This window comes from Pinus tabuliformis, chromosome 2_1 (genome assembly GCF_031772625.1).
Source record: "Pinus tabuliformis cultivar Carrire ecotype Pingquan chromosome 2_1, CPIR1, whole genome shotgun sequence".
NCBI classification, from domain to species: Eukaryota; Viridiplantae; Streptophyta; class Pinopsida; order Pinales; family Pinaceae; genus Pinus; species Pinus tabuliformis.
Window position 1 is genome coordinate 160,505,769 of NC_142299.1, and position 25,587 is coordinate 160,531,355.

At 37.7% G+C, this 25,587-nt stretch overlaps 1 protein-coding gene across 1 annotated transcript in view; it reads right to left on the reverse strand.

Moving 5' to 3' along the window:
- Window positions 1-3,094: 3,094 nt before the first annotated feature.
- LOC149199221 (uncharacterized protein At4g15970-like) overlaps window positions 3,095-25,587 on the reverse strand; it is a 35,387-nt gene continuing 12,894 nt past the window's right edge. Inside the window, exons 2-4 of the mRNA XM_089400491.1 lie at window positions 8,392-8,459; window positions 7,828-8,217; window positions 3,095-3,580 (exon numbers count right to left, since the gene is read on the reverse strand). Coding sequence (XP_089256617.1) covers window positions 3,095-3,580; window positions 7,828-8,217; window positions 8,392-8,459 — 944 coding nt within the window. The remainder of the gene's footprint in view (window positions 3,581-7,827; window positions 8,218-8,391; window positions 8,460-25,587) is intronic.

A 25,587-nucleotide genomic window follows, 5' to 3' on the forward strand; every position in this document is an offset into this window, starting at 1 on the left:
AAGCGCCCCATTTTCAGATCAATTTCTGTAGCTTTCTTCCTTATGCCCCAAAACGCCACAATTGTGGCATTTGAAATGGTAAAGGAATGGGGCAGAAAGATTGATATGTCTAGCAACATTCTTGCCAAAGCCACTATTGTGTCCAATATGCTTATTCCTGGGAATCTTATGCCTTCTTGAATTGTTGATGTCCAACACATTTTGTTTCCTTGCATACCATTCATAATCTATGGCTTTATGTCCAAAATTGTTGCAAGAAAATCAATATAAGCTAAGGAAGAATTTTTGATATCACATAACCAAGAAACTCTACTATAAAATTGATGAAAGAAAATCTTTCCCATCCCCTCGTTTTTTTTTAATATTTTTTTGTCTTTTTCATATTATGAAATTGTAGAAAATAATAAAAGACTACTTTTAATACATTAGAGGGAGTAAGCGTTGCAAATAAGAAAACTAGTTCTAATGCTTGAAACATTCCTATGCTCAATGTAGGGAAAAACATGTTGGATAAGGGAATTCATGGTATGTTCCCTCTAAGGATAAGGGTGTCAAATCACAAAGGAAATAAATGCAAGGCTTGTACTTTAGAGAATGCATAGGCGATTAACTTATAAGAGAGCAAGCTAGAGTTGGCATTAGGCTCAAAAGTACAAATGGTCAAATGCAATGCAATAACATGACCTAAGATTTAAGAGTCTTGGAGGTACAAGTTAGATTAATAGCAAGGAAGAAGTATGTACATTCAACGAAATTTCATGACAGGACTAAAGAGGATTCCCAAGCCTATCAAGAAAACTTTAGTATGGGTGCCAAGTGACAAGAAGGTACTAGCTAGAACACACATGATAAGGTAGGATATACCACACAAATTATGACATTTCTAAACCACGAGAAGGTTCTATGTTACAATTTGGTGGGATCGATCCTAAGGCGAAAATTGAATAGGAAACTAATAATGGACAATGCAAGGCAGTGAACCCAAAATATATGCCAGTTTTGAGATCCAATACCTGTCAGAGTGGATCAACATGAACATACCAAAGCAAGATGGATTTGATGTCATATAGACATAATTAGAAACACTATGCTAGAAGTTAGTACATCTAATATATAAACATCTCACAAAATCTTGTGTTATAGAATACAAAAATTGAAAAATCATACCTTATATGTACAATATGGTACATGGGACCACACAACCTTGTGGCTTACAATTATCTAGGATAAGCCCCTAATAAGTCTTAGGTCAAAGACTCCTTTGACAGATAAAACACATAGTCTCTAATTTTGGAAGAAAGTATGATCAATCAGCTATCGTCATCGCTTCAAGGTAATCATACAATGAAGGCAATTCAACATCCAAGCAATCATGAGAACTAGAAGGATCAACAAGGGGAAGCAAGGGCAACCATGCCCCCATTAGAGAAATCACTCTATCAACTACTCGGACCAAGTCCTGCGAAATAAAACATGAATTCAAATGACCCTTCTTAGAAGAAATTGAACATTGAGGATATGATGCCACATAATTCATTCATGGTGGAATAGAGTGTACTCGAACACTAGGAATGAAGAGGTATTTTGAGTTAAAGTTGAATTAAAATGGGGATTTTTAGATGCAAGTTGATCAATACTGAAATCATTCCTTTGTAAGGAAACTATATCACTTAAAAGAGCATAGACACCAAAACATTCATAACATAGATATAATCACACCAAAGGAGCATATAGAAAGTCCAAAAGGCCCCAACACATCAACTAAGACAATCTTCATAATTACCATGCTTGATAGATTCATCACTACCCTAAAGAAGTGGAGCCCAAGGGCAAGCATGAGTGTTTCAATAATAGTGCTTCATTCAACACCTCATATATTTAGTATGCATTGTATTTCCTAACAATTTTTTTTTAACGTTTACAATTTAATTTAATTTAGTTATTTAAAAAAATACTTACTAGAAAATGTCTTTTTTATTATTATTATTTAAATTACATGTTAGATAAAATTTTGTTTCAAAAGCTTTAGATTGAATTACATTTAAAAAAAATTATTATTAATATTATTTTTGATTTTACAATAATTACATTATATTAAATTAAAATAATAATCTTAATAAAAAAATCAAAGCCAAACCAACAAAATGGGCACATCAAGCCCACCCAATTCCAAGTCTAGCCAATACCTCACAAGCACGCCACCACCATTGGCCTATAAAACCCTACTCAATGCCCACTCCAACTCCACCCACAATAGGCAATCCCCACTCAATTCCGCTCCAAATCAAGTATACACCAAGCACGTCTTACATGAGGGATCCCATCGAGCCACCCCATCACAATTAGTCCACCCTCGTAACTTTGCTTAGGTAGCTAAACCCTGCATAAGCAGTGTAACGTTGCGTAAGTAGCTAAAATCTCACACGCATTTCTACGAGCCATGAATTCTACTTGGGGTTCTAGAGGACCATAATGTGAAGTATTCTGTGGAAGAAACAAGATGATTTGAGGCCTAATCAAGAACAATATAACACAGATATGGGCATCATCTCATATAACACAGAACGATATAACACAGAGTTGAGCATCATCTCATATTGCTTTCATTCAAAACTGTTCAAGGTTTCACTCAATTACACAAATCTTCATTTGGGCTCGTTTTCCTTTAGCCTACAGGTCTAGGCTGAATTGCACTATATATGAATGGATAAACTTGATGCCTTCATTAAAATTCTGGTAAGTTCCTAATTTTTGGTGTTTAATTTGCTTGATAAATTTCTAGCTACAATTATCTCTGGTGTGATACAAAGAAAACAAGACCCCTCATGAAACCATAAATTAAACATCAATAACAATATTTATGCATCTAAGGAAAAATTTCGAATGCTTGGTTGCATCTTCTATGAATGACACTTAGCCACAGGATTTTGATCGAGGATTTCTTTAAGTTTTTGGAAACACATGAATTTGTTTAGCAATGGAATAAGAGTGCATGACAATTGCTTTGAAATCAACTTACAAGGATCTTGGCATGAATATGAAGGAACGATGAAGAAACAAGATTTTTATATGGAGAACATAACATGATTTTCCCTTATAAGGACGCTCTGCATTCATCTCGAGACCTCCAGTGCATTTCACTTCTTCTTGCAACATCTAACCTATATAACATCCACTCTTCAAGAGTTGCTCTCAGGTCGTGAGTCTTGGCTTTTAAACCTATACAGCAATTAGCATGCATAGTGCACACGTATTCTAACGTGGCTCTTGTGTCACAGAACCCACTGAAGTACGCTGCATCAAGAAACAATAGATTGAGCCCGATCTCGTTAAACTCTTTTAAGAACTTCATCTCGTTGAACACATCTTGATCATGTTTCCCAGGGTAACGCTGGGTGGAGTTGTACCATAAATTGTACAGCTTGATTGTTCGCTGATTGGAACGAACAAATGTAAAACCTGTATTTGGTAAGTTTTTCACATCTGTAGCACCATAGTCGCATATATCACAAGAGATTTGGAAATCTGCCTCACTTGAGAACCTTCTGAATGGACTTCGGAACCATAGCACATCTGCATCCTGCACAATATTATTTAAAATTTATAAAAATGTTGATTATATGTAAATTTAAGGCAAATGAATTTAATATACTAATTACAACCAAATCTAATATGCTAACCAGATGTTACAACTTGGCATTCTTGTACTAGCTAGATGTTGCAATTTGTATTTGTAAATTGTGGAAACATTTTGGAATCTAATTAATTAAAGTTAATTATTTGATCTTCTTAATCATTAAATTCTAAAATATTCCTTAAATCTACAATTAACCATTGCGTATAAAAAGCACAAGAAAAATTATCATGCCAATTAACCATTGCTTATAAAAAGCACAAGAACATTATCATGCCCAGCAAAGTAGGGAATCCTTATATTTGATTCTTCCTTATATTGATTCTTATCTAACAATATCATGCCCCATGCCACATAATCCTTATACTGATTCTTATGTAACAATATCATACCCAGTAAAGATGGGTATTCTTATGTGCATTATAAATTCAGTGCACTGCTAGCTATACTGATTCTTATGTAACAATATCATACCCAGTAAAGATGGGTATTCTTATGTGCATTATAAATTCAGTGCACTGCTAGCTGAATCTGTAATAGACACAAGTTTAGGTTATATCCACTTTTATGTTGATTGGAGATTCAGTACACCGTTATCCCAAACTGCAATAGACATAATAGTAAAAGTGTACATATGTGCAACTTTCCTACCAGAGATTGCAAAGATAATACTCCATACCAATGGGATGCATTGAAAAGATACCTAATCTCAATTTCTAATCCCAATTTTAAAAAGGAAGTAGCCTAAAGAGCAAATAAAATGCAGCAATTTCCCTCCTTGGTTTTGGCACATCTAAACTGTAATTGGAAGATGGATCAACCCTGATCACGGTTTCCAGGCATCTATCAGTATTTTGGTGAAGTCTACTTGTTTCAAGATTTTATCTTCTTTACAATAATTAAACCATACAATGTGATCAAATATATATTATCACATCCCCTAATTCATCAAATATATATTATCACATCCCCTAATTCATGCTTCTGGTTGTTTTTAGTTTTTATCTTTTTATCATAATTAAGCTATAAGATGTAATCATAATATATACTAGCACTCTCAGTAGTCATGGTTGGTGAACGCATCCGCGGTTGTTTAAGTGTATTACAAACTGTATACTGATATAAGTCCGGCCTAAAACCCACTTCTAAAATATTTTAAAAATAAATATTAATCATTCTAAAATATTAAAAAAAAAAATCTACACTTTACTTTATCGATCAATCAATATTATACACCAACATTAAAATCCATTATAACTTAACCCAGCCCAAATAACCTAATCCAACCGAATTATTATCAGCCTCTCCTAATGATAAAATTCCACAAAGGAATCTATATCTTATATCTTTATTAATCAGATATGCAATTACAGATATACAGGTGTATTGTCTTAAGATAGAAAAACTATCTTGCATATACAATCTATTAGTTGAGGGAATATCTCAACCTCACACCAAACTAGGGAAACCACTCCTATAGAATAGAAACAGACTCTTTAAATAGAAAGTCACAACTGAGACAAGTAGGACTTAGGGAAACCACTCCTATAGAATAGAAGCAGACTCTTTATATAGAAAGTCACAACTGAGACGAGTAGGAATTAATATTTCAACACACCCCTTAATGAGTACTTGTCTCCATATCAATCTGCAAAATCTATATATGGTCTAGTTTCGTATTTACACCTTATACCTTCTTCATGCAATTGTCAATGTCCATATAAAGGAACAACCATCTACCACCAGAATGCATGGGTTCCTAACTGCTGCAACTGCTAGTCTACTAAGAAGTCCTTCACATACATGGTTCATCCAACCTTTAGATGAACTCCTCCTAGCTATAAAATTTCACCTCATGGAGTCTAAAACCAATACGACCCACCCAAGTGTATATGACAAACTCTTCCAGGGTGTTAAAACTCTCTTACAGATGGAACACATAACAAAGGATATGCATGCCTCTCTGGGTCTTATAGTGGGTACACAAAATATTTCAAGACCACAACTAACCATTACAAAAGAGCATATGACATGTAGATTTGTTCTAATTAAAATATGTGACTCATACTACACCATGAATCTGGTCCACAAACTCACACTAATTCACACAAACTCCATTGTCCATCATTTTCCAATCTTTGTGCAGCTCCTCTAATGTCGTCTTCATTGTCATGCCTTCATTATATCTAGTTGTTAAGCATTCCTGCAAATAAATTTGTCTATCGTTGAAATAGCCAATTTCAACACAGACACAAATTTGTGACAATGGTTAACCAAACTAAATGGCACTATATTCTTTTAACCAAAATTACATCGCCCACATAACACTTTCTAAAAAATAAAATTTAAACAATGGCTCTCACAATAAGACTTCCTCTGCAATGAGTCAACAAACAAACTGGTCGAGACCAGAGTGAAGCTCTTCAATTTAATTGCAGTGTCAAAAGTTCAGCATGGGTTATTCCAGGACCAAAAAAAAAACTCGTCCAGTTTCTTCTCTGGTTATAGAAGATGCTCTGCTGGAGCATACGCCTGGGATCGATTCTCACAACCTTCATCAGTTGCTAGCTAACAGAGTTGCCAACCGTGTCGGGCCGGCCAAAACTCGGATCTCAAAAGCAAAAACAAAGATGTTTAGCACTTTGAACATCAGCATATGAATCCTCTGAAAGTTTGCATAGCGCATCAAAAAATTGGTTAAATAATACAATAAATTCCCCTCTTGCAACCTTTGCAATGTTATAGAGGGCTTCACCGGCATTATAATGGACCCTACTATCTTGATCACCAAAGAAGGCTGAGAACAGGTGGAACAATTTGCTCTAGATGCTGAGCAGCTTCTGCTGCCAAACCAACAGTTGTCACCAGCAGCAGTCAATGTTCTGACAACTCCTTCAACCTCCGAGGCCGCGTTTTTTTTGCGCTTTTCATATAACTTGTCCGCCAGATTTCACAGCACGGACGCAGGAAGAAGAGGGGATATGTCTGTCATTCTTTCTTCCTTGGAATAAGATAATAATACTGATAATGATAACAATTCAGGAGCATATATGTGCAAGCTGGAAAACCGAGCACCTGCTCGCCCCAATTCTTGTCGACGGTCGCTCCCATCACTGTATGCTTCTTCCTTGTCATTCAAGCACACCGATGAAGATAACAACAACACGAAAACTCATTTTCATTTTCAAAAACGCGGTATTTATGAAGTCTACGTGGATGAATCAAACCGAATCGGGATTTCCACAGTAGCCCCCAGGCGAAGGCACCAAGCTGCGACTTGCTTGGCACCAGGCTATGACCGGTTTTTGATGGGTTATGCCACCACCGTCTCTAATCTAACCTTTCGTTGCTGCACAATAATGCATCGGCCAGCCAATCTCCTCAAACCGGTGATGGCTTCTTGAGGTCTCGGATTCCGGCACAAGTTCAAGGCATTCATACCACAACACTCATGGAATGTTCGCTGCTAGCCCTCTGCAGCCGCGCAAGCGCCTGCGTGCAGAACTCCCTGCGTGATGAACCCAAAGGTTGTCCAGTTCAACACACCAGCGATCTCCAATCCGCCGCTTGCTCGGCGCACACACAAGCGATCTTTTCCACGACGGGCCACCGCTGCAAAAACACATTCACAACAACAACGCCCTCTACTCTTCGGCTCTTGCACCAGTCGGCAGGCTCAATCCATAATTCCATAATTCAGATCTCAGAGGTGAATCGCCACAACCACCGCTGGGCTGGCCAACCGAGGGTGATGGACAAACAAACATTTACGAAAATTTTATCCTACTTATTTCTCTCAGCCCAAGACGGGCAAACCCAGGAGTGGCCAGGGGTTCAGGGGCTTGATACTATGATAAAATTTCACAAAGGAATTTATATCTTTTATTAATCAGATATGCAATTATATATAGTAGTGCTTCAGGAAAGGATAACTATTTTGGACATACAATTTATTAGTTGAGAGAATATCTCAACAACACACCAAATTAAGGAAACTAATGCTATAGAATAGAAACAACAACACCAAACGGGGAAACCAGTACTATAGAATAGAAACAAACTCTTTATATAGAAAATCACAACTAAAACAAGTAAGAATCAAGTAAGAATTAATATTCACAACTAAAACAAGTAAGAATTAATATTTCAACTAGTAAGAAATGTAAAGTTGTAAACTTGAAAAGTAAACTTACGGTGAAGACGAAACTGAATCCGTGCTCTACCACATCCTTCAAGAATTCTATTTTTCTCTGAGTGATCTTCAAGTAATCTTCAGTCATGAAAGATTTCTCGCCTGAAAAATCAACCCCTTCTGTCCTTAAATCGTAGCAATGGGGATGTATTTCCTTGCAGCGGTTGAAGGCCTTCTCATCTAACGCAACGATGAGGAGATAGTCCAGAAGGCTTTCTGTTCCCTCGCCAATGCGAAAGCTCTCCAGCAACAAGTCTATGAGGCCGTTGGGTTCCATCCATGCTTTGTTCGCTGCTGTCATGATCAGCGTTTTGTTTGGCATCGAAGCCTTCGCCAGAGCAATCTCCAGCTCGTCTGCATCACTGCTGAGCAGAGGGCGTTCCACTGGCTTCTGCACTCAACCCAGCAAAACAACCTAGTGATTTGTTACGAAAATCTGACTAATGAATCTTTAGAAAATCAAAATCTATCTTACAAATTAGTATATAGATTGAAGCTCATGCTCATTCCGACGATAAAAAAATATAAAATCATTAATAGGCATCAATTTCATATCTGAACTTACCGAAGTAGTGTTAGTGTCTGATGCAGACCAAAAGTCTGCTGTGAAAATGGGTCCTGATCTTCTTACTTCTACATAAGAAAGTAGGAAAACAAGACATAAACACAGAACAAGGGTTAGGTCTTTGATGGTTTTCAGAGATTCCATTCTCCACCTTCTGCACGCCCGACTTAGTGTGGGAAGAGCTTCTACTATCATATTTGTATATGTCTAATGCTCGTTTCCATAAACCTTACGTTACATGGATGCATTAATGAATATTTTGCAAGAGGGATCATATTAAATTTCCTGAGTTTGGTATTCGACCATGGTAAATACACATGGTAGTGTTGTGATCGGTCTAAGCAATGTCGAATCGACCTTTGCTCAATGTGAACACATTCACAATTATAGTGATTCATGTAATGGGTGGATCTGGTCATTAATTAATTGTGTTAATTAGTGGATCGATCTGGCCAAAAATTGAGTGGTTGATTTGGTCTTATGATGGTTTAATTAATCAAATTGACCATATAGTGATAGATAGGGCCAAAGCATGGTGCTACATTGAGCGATAGTTTAAATTGTGGTGTTAGAAGTCTTCTACATTTAGTAATTTACATTTAGTAATTTAGTAGGGGTAGGGGTAAATTTGTAAAAATTTAAACCGTTAACATGTAATGTTTAATATTTAATAATTATTTAATACTGGTTTTATTTAAAAATTAATTTAATTAGTATTAGATATAAATATAATATAAATTTAAAAAGAGTAAATAAATAAAAATATAATAAAATTAGAAAATATATAAATAAATAAAAAAAATTAGAAGTATAGTAAAGAAATAATTTTTTTTATTTTTTATTTAGTCTATAAATCTTTTTATATTTACAAAAATTCAATAGAGATGTTTTATTTAGGTGAAGCGTATGGGCCAAATACCATGGATCAAATTATTATTAATACAATGGGCTAAATACCATATTTATAAAAGATGCATGGTAAATAAAAAAATATTAAAAAGGTATAAAGAGGTATGGTAAATAAATAAGATATACGAAATATGGTTAGAAATCAACATCTAATTATACATGTGATCTTTAGTGCGACTTTTTCGAAGGGTCTAATTTATCTAAAATCCAGCAGGAATTGATTGAAATCACAAGTTTGATGGGTAACACGTGCACAATAGAAGTGCCCTAGGGGTTTTTCAAGGTGCTAAATCCATATATACAATAAAAAAACTAGTTTAAATAACAAAAATCAAAATTTCACCACAAATTTTTCCATCCGATTGGGACACTAGAAACTCCAAAAAGTCCCGCTAAAGACAACTCTAGCAACCTTATGGGCTAAATACCTTGGAGACAATTATTTTTAATACCAATAAAAAAACATTATTAACCCTAATATTAATATTAAAAGATTATTATTGTTATTAAATCTAATATTCCTATTAATACAATTATATATATATATATATATATATATATATATATATATATATATATGGGATGGAAGAACAAAGACATAGAGTGATAGAGGTGGAGAGATAGAGGGAGTGACAAGGGAGAGATAGAGATAAACAAAAAGAAAGGGGAGAGGACAAATGAAGAGAGGGATAGGGAGAGGAGTTGATCCGGATTTAAATAGGAACACAAGAAATTACAGATATAACCACAAATACAGAGATGCAATGGAAATAACACTTCATTTCTTTAATATCAAATACTCAAATATGATTAGAAATAGAATGGAAATAAGACTAGATTGGGTGATGGTATCTTATCTCTGAGAAGATATGTGGCGGCTACGTGCCTCCTAACTGAGTTACAATGAGGCTTAAGGACCTTTTGTTATTGACCAATAAGAGAAAACCCTAAAAAACCAAAACCCTAATTCAAGGATATGTAACACCAAGAGCTTATGGGCCCCATTGGCGTTAGCTGGACAACCAACTTCCCGGGGTCGTAACTTGGTCATATTATCTCTATTTCACATGTATGATACCTCGTTGAAAAAATCTCTCTGAGGACTACAGCTGCTAATGCAACTTTCTTTTAGTTTGTCGGATTTCGTTTTTCCAAAAAAACGTCGGTTAGAGCCTCAAAACGACTCCATAAGTCCAAGTCCCAAAAAATTGCAAAAAATAGTAAATTATGCTACAATTAAGGAAACTGAAAAAAAAAAAAAAAACTGAAAGAACAATGGTGAAGGTCCAAGTGGAATAGGTGGGTGGCCACCAATATCCACTTGGATCAGACCTCCCCCTTTAAGGAGCAATGGTCTCCATTGCGTTGAGTTCCTCCATGAGATGAGGAAACTTCTGTTGAACTTGGTCCCTAGTGAGCCATTTGTCTTGTTGCAGGAGTTGGACATCTTTGACAACTCGATACAGTGGGATATTCTTCTAGCAAGTGTTCTTTATCTACGTGTCCATGATCCGATCAGTTGCAGCTTATTCCATTCAGTCTAGATTTAACTCTGTTGGTGTGAGTTGTTGTGCAATGTCAGATGTGTCCAATAATGGTGGAAAGTATGGTTAAAGGCGATCCACATTGAACACTGGGTGCAGGCCAAGGAATGGGGGAATGCTAAGCTCAAAAGAATTATCTCCCACAACTTTGGTTATGGTGTATGACCCATATCGAAGCAAGTGAATCTTGGGGTGGGGCCCAATGAGGCACTCCTTATGCAAATGTAGCCAAACATTGTCACCCACTTCGAACTTGTGTGACACTCGATGTTGATCATTCCACTGCTTGTACATAGCATTGGCTTTGTCCAATATGTCATGGAACTCTTGGAGGATGTGTTGAATGTGCTCAATGAAGTTATTTTCCTTGTCGACTTCACACTAGAAATTAGTTGAATTTGCCTAAGTCGCTGCAAATGGTATGGCCACATCAATGGGACATAGTGGTTGGAATCCTAAGCCCACTTGAAAAGGTACGTGGCAAGTCAAGCTGTGGAGAGCCCAGTTATAACTGTGCTGGACATAGGGGAGGCTCTCATCCCATATGTGTGGATGCTTTGACTTGTACATGTGCAGAATGTGTACGATCATCCTGTTGATGACCTCTATCTGGCCATCAGTTTGGGGATGGAAAGTTGTGCACTTAGTGAGCTCGGTGTCTAGCATCAACCAAAGACTAGACCAAAATATACTGAGGAACCTGTTTTCCCGATTTGAGATGATAGACTATGGAATCCCAAAGTGTACCAACACTCGTTCATTCAAAGAAGAGTTTAATAGTGGCTTCTGTTGTGATATTCTTCTTGTAGGCTCCCATAATGGACGTCTTCGAGAATCTATTGACGACCAAAAAAACATAGTCATTTCCATGCTTAGTAGAAGGAAGGCCCAACATGTGATCCATGGAGATGGATTCAAGGTCGACTGTGGGTAGGTAGTGGAGTATAGAGACCTTTATTCTTGATGGTCAGTTTGGCAATGGTGCAGGAAGTGCAGGATTTGATGTACTTCCCAACATGTTGTTGAAGCTTCGACTAATAGAAATACTTTTGTAGTACTACCACTATTTTCTTGACCACGAAATTCCCAACAGCCTGACTATAGTGTGCTTCCCATATCATCTTGGCACGCTCTCTTTGAAGGAACACAAAGGTGTCCCAGGTGGCATAACAAAGCATCCTAGAGGTGAAAATATGAAACTTGTTGACCCTCCAAGAGCGTATGGTATGTGTGGCCAAATTTTGGGGCGCTTTTGTAGAGAAGTGGCCAATTAGAAGTCTCATGCTCACAATAGTTGAGCAAGGTGGCTAACACCATTATCGGTGGTCGACTGAGGTAGTTTGCAACATTATTGGTGATGCCCTTCTTGTACTTGATATTCAAATGGAACTATTGTAGGTATGTGGGCCACTTCTGATGGCAATCATTCTGCAACTTCCTTTGCATCTATATGAGCTATAGGGGTCAATGGTCTGAGTGGATGACCATTTCCATCCCCAAAATGTAATGCTTCCATTATTAGCAGGCATACACAATGGAATACATCTCTTTGTCATAAGTGGGATACTTCTGGACTGTGTCTGAAAGTGTCTCATTTTGATATGCCACTAGATGCCCTTGTTGAGTAAGGATTGCCCCAATAGCATAGTCAGAGGCATATGTCTCGATCTCAAATGGTTATTGCAAGTCTGGTAATGTGAGCACTAGTGCAGAGCAGAGGCGATGTTTAAAATCTGTGAATGCCTTCTATTGAGATTAAGGCCACAAGAATTTTGCTTTCGTTCCTCCCTTGGTGAGTTTATTTAAGGGCCAAGTGATATGAGAGAACCCCAACACGAACTTGCGGTAGAAATTGGCAAGACACAAAAAGTTGTGGAGCTATGTCAGAGTGGTTGGGGCTGGCCAATCCCGAATGACTTGGATCTTGGATGGATCCACATGCACCCCCATTCATCAATAATGTATCCCAGATACTATACATGGGTCATGCCAAAAGTGCAGTTCTCCAAATTGGCACACAACTTGTGTTACCACAGTGTTTGGAGAACCTGTTGGATGTGGTGGAGGTGATCTTCCCAAATCTAGTTGAAGATTAGGATTTCATTCAAGTATACCACTACAAATGAGTTGGTGAATGGTTGCAAGATGTCATCCATTAACCCCATGAAGGTTGCAGGAGCATTCGTTGACACAAAAAACATAACCAATCATTCAAAAAGGCCCTTCTTAGTGTTGAAGGTAGTATTTCACACATCAGAGGGTTTGAATGGTACTTGGTAATATCTGGACTTCAAGTCAATCTTGCTGAAATATTTTTCCCGCTTGAGTTGGTCCAGAAGGTCATCAATCCATGGTATCAAGTACCTATGATAAATAGTGATCTTGTTCAGCGCCTGATAGTCAATACATAGTCTCCAAGTCCCATCCTTCTTCTCTACCAACATGATCGAGCTCCCACAGGGTGATGAAATCGGTCGGATGTGACCTTTCTACTGCAGCTCTTGAATCTGCCTCTTCATTTCATGATTCTCTAGAATGGAGCGTCGATAGATTGGTCCTGTTGCACAAAAATTGTCACCTTGACATTCTGTAATTTGTGTGAGTCCATTATAACTCATACTTTCATCCTTTGCAAGTCTTAAGCCTCAGTTCCTTCTATCAAGCCTTGAAAATAAGAGAAAGCCCTCAAAAGTCTATAAAACTCTGGTTCAGCACTTTCTCTTAGCATTACCTACGGTCCCGCACCTAAAGGTCATGTCCACTACGCACCTGACTGCTCTGTCTCTGTGTTATGGGTGCGGACCCCTATAAAAGTAAAAAAGGTGCAAGTATATTCTTAAAAATTCACTTTGAGTCATTTCTGGAAGCTTCTGGAAGGAAACTTGAGGTGGCAAGTTCGCTCCCTTAAGGTTCATGCATCCCATACCTTAAGGAACTAACCCCTTGATGTGAGGAGCTTATCCCTTTGAAGGAGGACTCTATCCCTTCATAGGTGGACTTGTAACTTCCTTCCTCTGCACTATAAAATGAAGCATTGGGCTGGTTACTTGGGAGGTTGAAAGCTGAATATTTTTGAGGTGAAATGCTGATGGAACTTAGTCTTCCTAATTAAGATTTTGTGAGGAGAGATTACATACCTCCTTGATCTCATTTGGAAGAGTGTGAGGCTTGTCAAAGTAAAGGAGATTCCTGTTTCGGGCCCTCGAAAGAGCTTGTAAAACATCAAGGCACCAAAGGTTGTAAGGTTCTTCTATTTCAAAGTTAATACAAATAAGTTTATTTTTCTCAATAAGCTGTGTTTTGTGGTTTATTTTATGGATTCCTTAATCACCATAATGAACATGATTTATGATATTAACAATGCAGGTGTTATTTGATGTTTTCTTGTTTGTGTTTACAGGTTATCAAAAGGAAACTCTTTCGGACGGTTGAAGGATGTCTGCTACAAACTAGTGTTGGACTTAAGGTAGGGTCTAAAAACCTCTATAGTTTTTATTAATGAATCAAAATATGTTTAGAGAAAGATAGATTTTCTTGTCTGCTTGTTGCTAGATATCTTTTGATACTAGGGAGAACAGCCTTGTCCATAAGATCGATTTATCCAGCCAACAAATTGGTGACCATATTGGGGATCTGAATTTGGTTTTTGGTTTTCCTTTGTCTTTGACTTGAGAAACGTGTTCTCGTTTCTGGTTTTTGCTTGATGTGTGTGGGATTGGGTAGTTCTTAGGATCTGGATTATTTTTTGTTTTTTCGAAGTTTTCAGAGGAACGCACTTTCTTTTTACAGACAGTGCGGGCATCTCCACACTTTTCCTTTAGTACACAGAGCGGTACTGCATCTGGTTCTTCTGGAAGCCTGCAGACCTTGTGAAATTTTTTGAAAAACCTAAAAAAATTTCTTCCAGTTAAGTTTATGTTTCATTTACGACTTTTAGTGTCTACCCAAATTTGCATGTGTTTTGTCAAAAATCTCTTGTGAATAAGTTCCATTGGTATTTTTGTTTTAGATGATTTTCTAGAAGTTTTGCATGCCTGGATTGGTTTTTACTTAGTCCCTGTAGCGACTCAAAGATTAGAAGCCTACGAAACCTTAGATTACCCTGGTGTCTTTTTGTCTTCTTGATAAGTCTGACTAGTTTATGAAATTTGTCCTTTAAGAGAAATAGACTTACTTTTCTCTTTGCAAATCTTTGAACGAACTTGGTTATAAGTTTTGAATTTCATTTTTATAAAAGAAAATGTATTTGGATGTTTTTGATTGATTTGTTATTCTGAAAAAATGAATCCTTAGTTTGCCGAACAACTAAGTAAAACGTCCTCAAAAATAATTGAAGCTTTTATAGAATTAGGTCATTAGAAGTTTTTAGCTCTCAATATTAGTTTTTGTAGTTTTAAGTGTTTTCTAGAAATTGTAGAATCTCTTTTGAAAGAAATTGTTTTTTGTAGTCTTGGGTGTTGAAAAAGGAAAGGGATTTATTGTGAGCATAATTAGTAGTCTCGTTTTGAGTTCTTATTGAAAAAGACAAAAAGATTTTCTTTTCATTTACATGTTGAAAGAAAGATTTGTTTCTCAAAGAATTGCATTCTCAAACTCTTTCTTTTAGCTAGAAATTCATTGAAAGAAAATGGATTGTTTATCGTTTTAGGTGCATTTTTTAGTGTTTTTGGAGTCGAATCTTCACACCATAAAAGTTTCATTTCCATACCTATTGACTTAAGAAACAACCCATAAAAGTAACGCTTAATTAAAATTTATCTAGCAATATTTTTTATTTTTCTAGGGCTCTTATCACAAATATAGCTTAGGTTACTATCTTGGAGTAGGGAGTAATTAACTCTCCAAGATAGTTAAAACAAACAAGTAGCTATATCTTGTGGTAGGAAATAAATTCAATTGTAATTGATATAATCTGGGAAGCTTCTCTTAAAGGAGTCAATCACGAGATCATGTCCAAACCTTTGAGACAGTCAAGTCTGTCTCATTGGGAAAGATAAAAGATTTGCACGTATTATAAACGGTAAACCTCGGATTAACCATTGCCGAGGAGCCTGGGGTCACTTGTTGGTAAACCTCAAATTGATCATGTCGAGGAGCCTTCAAGGGGATTGAGCTTTGTTACTCTTCCCTTACACGTAGATCGGATTGTAGACTGTTCCCCCAGTTTTATTTGTTGTTGTTGGTAACCTTAGTGTTCATAAACTTAAGATTATTTCCTAAGGTGACGGTGAAGGACGGGTATCACTGTACCTGGAGCAGACGTCGACTAGAATCACTTGGACTTTCTGGGGGGTTCTCTTCACTCGAGACTGTTTTGTGAAGAATCTTGTGCCAGTCTGTTTCATTAAGCAGGTTATTGGGGTAACTGTTCCAACCGCCCTTTCTATATTGAATTCTACGACGTTGGATTTCATCACCAACTAGTGTTTTTGGTATGGAAAGTTACTATTTGCGTGTGGTTTGAACTCTTAGATTTTTTAGGTGTGTGATTCAATTGTTTGGTTCTTTAGAGACTCTAGGTGGTTTTATTGAGATTTTCTTTGTTTGCGTGTGAGTAATTAAATATTTAATCGTGGCTAAATTACCGAGACAATCCCGTAGACTTCGGGGGCAACCTCTCGAGTATACACCAAGCCAACTTGAAGGGCTACGAGATCTTGTATCACCTAGTGACAGTAGATTTGGGTCACCGGAAGTCGGAGAGTCATCTTTAATTATTCATCCTGATTATCAAAATTTCAAGTAACAGAGTATATTTCTGAACCAATTTCATTTTTTGAAGTTACTGGTAGTATTCTCCTACCAGTGAATTAGCTGAAGAACCTGAAATTTCTGAGCCTGAAACTAAACCTGCTGCTACTCCATCTTCAGGATTTTCTTCTCCAACTTCTAGTGGTCCTGGTTCACCCAGGGTAGGAAATATCATTACCCAAAATCTTCCTTCTGGACTCATTTCTATTGAAGAACTAGTTAGTCCAGACGAAGATATAACTCTTCCTGAAAGTAAACCAACTTTAGAACTTAGGGAGCATGAATCGATTTTCTACAGTAATTTTAGGAGTGATGCATGGTACGTATCATTGACAAAGTTTTTAGAAAACCCGGGTCTTAGTTTTTCACCACGTCGAATTCCTTTTCATCCTAAGCCCAGAGGTTATTATCCTCCTTTGAATATGTCGAAACGGTCATCTATCTTTTCCCAAACACTAGAAACATTTTTATATGGTGGTCCTTCTATTCCTTCGGGGTATCAGTCACTCACTGATACCTTTTCAAGAGCATCTCCTCAACCAATTGAACATCAGATATCAACTGGTAATAACGAAACTCAAGCATTGAGCGTAGAAGAAATTCTTATGATGTCTAGTACTATTCCAAATCCGCAACCTCAAGGTAGTCAGTTATCGCCTGGGGGGCAACCCCAAGGTACTCCGTTACTGCCTGGAGGGCAACCTCAAGGTAGTCAGTTACCGCCTGGGGAGCAACCTCAAGGTAGTCAATTATCGCCTGGGGGGCAACCTCAAGGTAGTCAGTTACCGCCTGGGGGGCAACCTCAAGGATAGTACATACCTCAAGGTCAACCCCAGACTCAGTACATACCTCAAGGTCAACCCCAGTATCAATATATACCTCAAGGTCAACCCCAGTTTCAGTATGTGCCTCAAGGTTATCAACCTCAAGGTCAGTACCCAACTCAAGGTTTCCAACCACCTTCTGGTCAACCATTTGTACAAGGAGCTGGAAATGTACTTCTCAATTATCAGCCCTACGCTCAACTCAGTTATGGTCCTCCATATGCTCAACCTTTTATGGGTCCATACTCCGGAATGAACATTGTGTGGGATCCATATCAACGGACTTTGCAACCTAATGTGCAGTTATCAAGTCAATCTGGACAACCTTTGGTTTCTGGTCCAACCCAGCAACCCATCTAGCCTACTGTTCAAACTTCTGCACCTAGTGTAGTTCATCATCCTGGGCCTAGTTCACCTCGAACTCCACCTCAAACTGCTGCTGCAACTACTGCAGCTTCTGTTCAACCTACCACGCCTATTTATGGAGTATCGGTAGCTCCAGTTTCTACTGTCCCTGTGTCAGTGCAAAATCCTCAAACATCTTTACCACAGTCAGGACCCACAATTCAAACTTCAATCCAGATGCCTATAGGACAAGTTGGTCCAAGTACAGTTGTCACAAGTCAACCGCAATTCACTTATTAACTATACCAGGGATAGTATCAATTCGGTCCTACTATAAAAACCTAGTTTATCAGTATCAACCATAGCTTGGATATACTTATCAGCAACCTCAACAACCCCAGTTTGGTCCTGTTAATCCTAGTTTTCGGGAGGTTATAATACTCCTAATGCAAATCCAATTCTAGGTTATCCTGGATATCCTCATCCTGGGGCTGGTCTTGCTACCCAAGGTTTTTGAGACGCTAACCATCAGTTACCTTTTATTGCAACTTTGGATTTCCCTGACTTGTCACGCCTTACGAACAATCCGATTTACTATCTTTCGTATTGGTTTCCAATGCCTAGTAAGTTGCCCAGTGATATCCCGAATTTTGAGGGTAAGTCAGGAGAAGATCCATCAAATCATGTGATGAATTATCACCTCTGGTGTGCATCTAATTCCATTATTGATGATTCAATTCACTTACGTCTTTTTCAACATACTCTGATTGGTCATGCTGCCAAATGGTACATTGAGTTACCACAAGGCTCTTTTTATAATTTTAGTCAGTTAACAACTTCTTTCTTAACTCATTTTCAGTTACTTGTTAGATATGACAATGGCATGAAATTATTAACTTCATTATAACAATCTACGTCAACATATATTTCTGATCATATCCATGAATGGCGACGTAGAAGGCATTTAGTGAAAATTTTTATTCTGGATCAAATTTTAGCATAATGGTTTGTAAAATCATTATTACCTAAAATTACTGAAGATGTAGCTAAGGCAGGAGTTTTTACTGAAGAGCAAGTAATTGCTCAGGCTCAGTATCTTGACCTCGTTTATATGCAGTCAGGTAATTTACATGAAAAAATCCCCGACCTTCTGAAACACAATCAAATAACTGCAGCTCCTTCAGGGTCTCATGCCACTGATGGTATGATTCGTTCAGTTAGTACCAAAAGCAAGAAAAAATCTTCAAAGAATTCTTCTCCTATTATAACTTTACCAGATTCCTCGACAGGAGACTCTTTCGCTGAAATTCCTGCCGATATCCATGTCGTAGAATCATCTACGGCCAAATCACAATCCGGTGGTAAAAAGAAAGGGAAGAAGAAAAATAAACAAAACTCAAAAGAGAAAACAGATAAAAATGGATCTACTGACGACAAACGTAAACCTCACTATCCTTGTCTCATTTGTGACGAGGAGCATTTTACAAGAGACTGCCCACGTTGAGCAGAGGTTTCGAAAATCGTCAAAGGTTCTCAAACGCCTACTGTCTTGAAGGATCCTTTTCCTAATCAAGATAGTAAGATGATCGGTTCTTCCTCAAATGCCTTAGAAGAACCCATTATGATGATGTCTCATGTCAGGATTGCAACGCGATCGCAAGATTATGGTAGTAAAAATCCTGTTGGTGGTAAAGAAGCAGAATCTTCTAATTCAAACCCATCAACTACAACTCCTCTTGGTTCTGATCTGCTATAGATCGAGAAACCTAACCCTGACTTAGTAATCAAACCGCCTGCTAAAGGTATACTTCGGAAATCAACTTTCAATCCACATGCGAGAGCTGCTCAGAATTATAACATTGTTGAAGACTTAGCTATTTCCCCTTCAGCAATGTCGGCTTTGGAGGTGCTGCAATCATGCCCAACACAGTGTAAATTACTATTGTCGGCTATAGGAGCTATTGATATTCAGGATTCGAACCTAATAATCTTCGATTTAGAGAATAGTACACCTCGCCTACCTCATCAAATGGATTTCCAGATTCCAATGTTAGTAAAAAACAGACCTTACTTTTGGACTGTGATTGATGAGGGAGCTTCTACGTGTATTATGTTGATACGGTGTTGGAGATCACTTGGTTCTCCTACACTCAATCAGTATCCGATGATTCTAGAGGCTTTTGATGGCTGAGGGTTCCACCCTTTTGGCATTCTATAGGATTTACCTATAGGGGTCGAAGGCAAAACCATAAATCTAGATGTGGAAGTGGTTGATGCCCCTGTAGATTACAACCTTCTCTTGGGTCGCAGTTGGTCTTACGCTATGACTGCGATTGTTTCATTGGTCTTTCGGCTTATCAAGTTTCCTCATAATGGAAAGATAATTACGATAGACTAGCTGACTTATTTTTCAGCTGACCCAGCCTCTTCGGATAGTATTTAGCATGTCGGTAAAGCAACTATCCCTTACAAGGATGTTGGGGTAGGTTTGATTAAATATTCTGGTTTACTAGGAACTTTTTCCTTTCCTCCTCCTAACATATTGCCTTCTATCGCAACTATTCATATGATTTCATCGAACACTGTTGCTTTTGATGATCCTTGGATTGTACCTTCCGATTCTGAGGTGGATTCATTTGGTAATGTGATGCCTTTGAGTCCCTTTGAAATTGCATATTAGGCTGTACAGTCGTTTTTTGACTCTTATTCAATCGAAATTGATCCAATGAATGTGGTCCATGGGGAATCACTTTGGATATCAACCTCAGCTTCAACAACATTTTCTGATCATGTTCATACTGATGAGCAGATTCGTGAACTTTTGTTTGTTGATGATTTACCATGGGAATATCTTCATCATCGATATTCGTTCTTACCTAAGCTTCATCATTTTGAAAATGATTTTTCATCTATTTTTACCAGTGACTATGTCAAAGAACCACAAAATCCATTGCAACATCTTGATTCTAAGTTAAATTTGTGAAATATTTCTCAAACGGTTCCTATTGACATTTCAGTTAAACCCAGCATTATTTAAAACATTCATATAGGTGCTTCCTGTATGGACGATAAAATCCAAACTTATAAAGCCCTATTTCAAGAATTCCATGACATGTTTGTCTGGTGATATGAAGAAATGCCAAGAATCGATCCATCAATTGTTGTCCATGAAATTAAAACTTACTCGGATGCTAAACCTGTCTGGCAACATTTGCGTTAGATACATCCCCGAAAAGCTGCTGCTATTAAAGCTGAAGTTGAGAAATTACTTCGAGCAGGTTCCATTTATCCAATTCCTTTAACGGATTGGGTATCGAATATTGTTCCTGTTAACAAAAAGCAAGGAACGATAAGAATATGTATCGATTATAGGGATATTAATCGAGCTTGTCCTAAAAACAATTATCCAACCCCCTATATCGATCAAATTTTGATGATTGTGCTGACAGTGAAATTTTTTCCTTTATGGATGGTTTTTCCGGTTACAATCAAATCAACATACTCCCTGCTGATCAACCTAAAACAAATTTCATTTTTCCATGGGGGACATTTGCTTATTGCAAATTACCTTTTGGATTGAAGAATGCTGGAGAAACTTTTCAAAGGGCTATGTCTTATGCATTTCATGACATCAACCACATTGTGCGACCTTATCTCGATGATTTACCTACCCATTCATTATGTAGAGACGATCATCTCACTCATTTACAAGCTATCTTTATGAGATGTAGGCATTATCGAATTAGGCTGAATCCACACAAATGTGTTTTCTGTATAGAAATGGGTCGTTTACTGGGATTTGTTGTTTCAAAAGCTGGAATTCGTGTTGATCCCTCGAAGGTTGAAGCTATCATCAAATTACCTCCTCCTTCGACTCTTTGCCAACTCCAAAGTTTGCAAGGAAAATAAATTTTTTTACGTCGTTTCATTCCTAACTACGCCGAGATAATGAAAGGTTTTACCAGGTTGTTAAAATAGAATACTCCATTCTTTTGGGATGGGATAGCTGACAAATCTTTTGATGCACTTAAACATGCGTTGACCCATGCACCGTTATTGCATCCTCCCAACTACAACCAGGATTACTTTTTATACCTCGCCGTTTCTCATTCCACCATTGGGATGGTTTTAGTTCAGGAAGATGAATTCAACAGTGAACATGTGATTTACTATCTTAGTCGAACTCTGAATCCGACTGAGCTTAAATATTCGCATGTGGAGAAATTGGCATTGGAGGCTGTTCAATCTGTCTAAAGATTTCGGCACTACATCTTATTACACAAAACCACGGTAATTTCGTACTGTAACCCTATGATGTATATCTTGACCAAACAATTGCTAGGGGGCAAGTATTCAAAATGGATAGTTATCCTGCAGGAATTTGACATGGAATTTGAAAAATCCAAGGCAAAGAAATCTTTGGTTTTTGCAGAATTGATGTGTGATTTCCTGCGTATTGTTACTGAAATTGTGGCAGAAGAACCCATTGCGAATGAATCCTTGTTTCTTATCAGTACTCTTGATCCATGGTATGGAGATATCATTGTTTATCTCCAAACCCAATCTTTTCAGCCTGAAATTCATGATCTCAGCGACGAAAAATATGTTTCCAATCCCAACAATACAATATTATTGGTGATACACTCTAGCGTTGTGGGGCGGATTCTATTTTTCGACGTTGTCTAACTCATGAAGAAGCTAAAAAGGTTCTCAATGAATATCACTCTGGAGCATGTGGCTGTCATATGTCTGGGTATGCCACAGCCCAAAATATATTTCGCGCTGGTTATTTCTGGCCATCCTTATTGAAAGATTGTATATATGCAGTCCGGAAATGCCACAATTATCAAATATTTGATCATAAGATGCGTGCTCCACCCGCTCCTCTCCACCCTATAATTGTTGTTTGTCCTTTCAAAAAGTGGGGTATCAACTTTATTACATGTAACCCTCACTCGGCTGGGGGGAATGCGTATATTATCCTAGCGGTAGATTATTTTACTAAGTGGGCCGAGGCGATGCCTACATTTTCGGCAGACAGAAAAACTGCAGCAACTTTTATTTTCAATCATATAATTGCTAGATTCGGTGTTCCTCAAGCTACTATTACTGATCATGGGAGTCATTTTCGAAACATCGTGATGACTCAACTGACAAATCAACTTGGCCTGCGTCACGATAGTTCTACTCCATATTACCCACAGGCTAATGGTTTGGTTGAAGCTATCAATAAAGTTCTAGTCACTATGATCCAACAAATCATTGGTATTCATAGGTCAAATTGGCATAACATGCTATTTTCAACACTTTAGGCATATTGAACCTCAGTAAAAACATCAACTTGTTTCACTCCTTTTCAACTGGTTTACGGTTTGGAAGCAGTGTTACCCAATGAATGCAAAATTCTGTCATTGCAAATAGCCATAGAATTACTCCCATACACTTCCGAAGAGGAGAAACGTTTGTTGTACTTAGCTTAGCTAGATGAGAATCAATGAAATGCTGCATTAGCAATCAAAACTCATGTGAAATGAATAAAAGCTCAGTACGACAGAAATGTTACACCTCGTAATTTTTCTGAAGGAGACCTAGTTTTACTATACGATCAAGCAAACGATAAGCTAGGGGCTGGAAAATTTGTACCTATGTGGCATGGTCCTTATATTGTTAAGCGAAAGCTAGCAAAATGGGCCTATGAATTGGTACAGTTTGACAGTGTCTCTTTGGGTAAACCCAGAAATGGGCTTTATCTAAAGAGATATTATGCTTAAATTTTGGGGTGGAGATTTTTTGTTAGATTAGTTTCTTTCTAGCTGGTGTGTTTTAAATTAGAAAAGTGTGCCTAGTTTAGAGAGTGCTTTTATCATTATTCCTACTTATCTTGATTTTACTCTTGATATTGCAGATGTCGACATCTCTTCAAACATACATTGGTTTTGCTGATGGTGCTTGTCGTAATACACAGAACGTTTCCTCCGCAGCTTGGGTTATCTATTCACCCTCTGATGAGTTAGTATCTATTCTTGGGTTAAGCCTTGGTCAAACAACAAATAACATTGCAGAGTATAGTGCAGTGATTGAGTTATTATCTGAATCCATCTCATTTGGGATTCGGACTTTGATTGTTAAGTTAGATTCTGAACTCGTTGTATTATAGCTTAACAGGGTGTATGCCATTAGAAATCCAGTGTTATTAAGATTATTTTTGAAAGTTTGTTTCTTGGAACATGAATTTGATTACATTGAATATTAGCATATTCCAAGATACTTAAATACATTAATAGATGCAGTTGCTCTCGTATGATAAATAGACATTTGCAATAACCAAAACAATAAATTTAAAACAAATTCCATAACATGGTACACAAGATAGCCAGTAATAGTGATATATCATAGCATAGAAGTGTGTCAAATATACATCTTCTTGGATCATAGGTTGAAAAACACCTTATGATCGGCAAAAATGATAGTACAAAAGACATAAAATGTCGTATGAGTCTACAAAAGCGATCATCCTATCCCTAGTGATGATCATAATAAGAAACCACTGCTCGGGCCACCCTACAAAGGAACCTCCTAAAAGGTCCTGGGACCCCAATCACATATCGTTGTAACCTAAGTGGAATATCGTCTATGCCAGTCTCTGGAATATCTGCTGTCCAACGCTCTAGATGATTCTCCAATTCAGTCAGGGTCTCTGTAGATTGGTCCTACGAGGCCAGTACTACTGCAGATGGGTGTCTCCTCTCATAAGGTTGGAGAGCGGTTGGTCATCATGGACCCACATCTGCATTTAAAACATTTTATTATCAGTTTTGGACAATTTAAAAAAAAAACAAAAAAATTAGTTAAAATTTAGAAAATGTTGAAAATGATTTTACCTGAATCATCCCACTGCTCTCCTGGTCGAAGAATCATGTCTGGGTCACCACGATAATCCATCCCAACATATCGAAAATCCTAAATCACAAAAAGTTGGTTCCTTAACCAACAAAAATACTCAAGCGGAAATTGAGCAACCTCTGAACCCTCCTCAAGATGACGGGCCATCACTGCAATCCAACGCATTATCCTAGGCTCTTGAGGAAGACCAACCTCAGCAGAAAGTTGTTGTGGGACCAGCATAGGGACCCTCTCTAGACCAAAGCTCACAACCAGGAAACCGTATCCAAATTTTTCTAGTTGTCCGTTCTTTGCTCTAGTTAGTTGGCCTTTTACATTCACCAACACAACCTCACACCAGTTGAAGATGGTACCTCGATAACAGTCTATTGCCATTCGCATCTGGGATCCTATAGCTACATGCAATGCTGCACTCCCGCATAGTTTGGTGACAGTCAATGCAATAACCTTAAGTTCAGGATGGGAGATAGTTTTAATATCGATCCGTTTTTCCTCTGTTTGATCATTGCAAAACTCCAATCGGAAACTAGTGACAGACTGGCCACCTGGCCTAGTCCCGAAAAGAGATAATCATTTGCCTCTCTTGGGAAAACCAGTCAAAAAATATATGTCCTCTAGCTCAATTATGAGCTGGTGGCCACCAATCATGAAACACTGGTCCTGTATGTTCCACCTGTCTATAGCCATTGCAAGAAGTCTACTTGGGCCCTCATGTCGGGTATGGCCCATAATTTAAAAAGTCTACATGCTCTCATTGCATCCAATGTGGGTTGATGATTTATTGCGGCAAGGTCCACATCCTCATGCTCGCGTTCCCACCAAATGAGAATTTTGTATGTCCTACAATGCCAAAAAGACGTATTAGAACAATTTAGTTCGAAATTTTTTGGGCGAAAATGGAGAAATTTGAATTTTTGAAA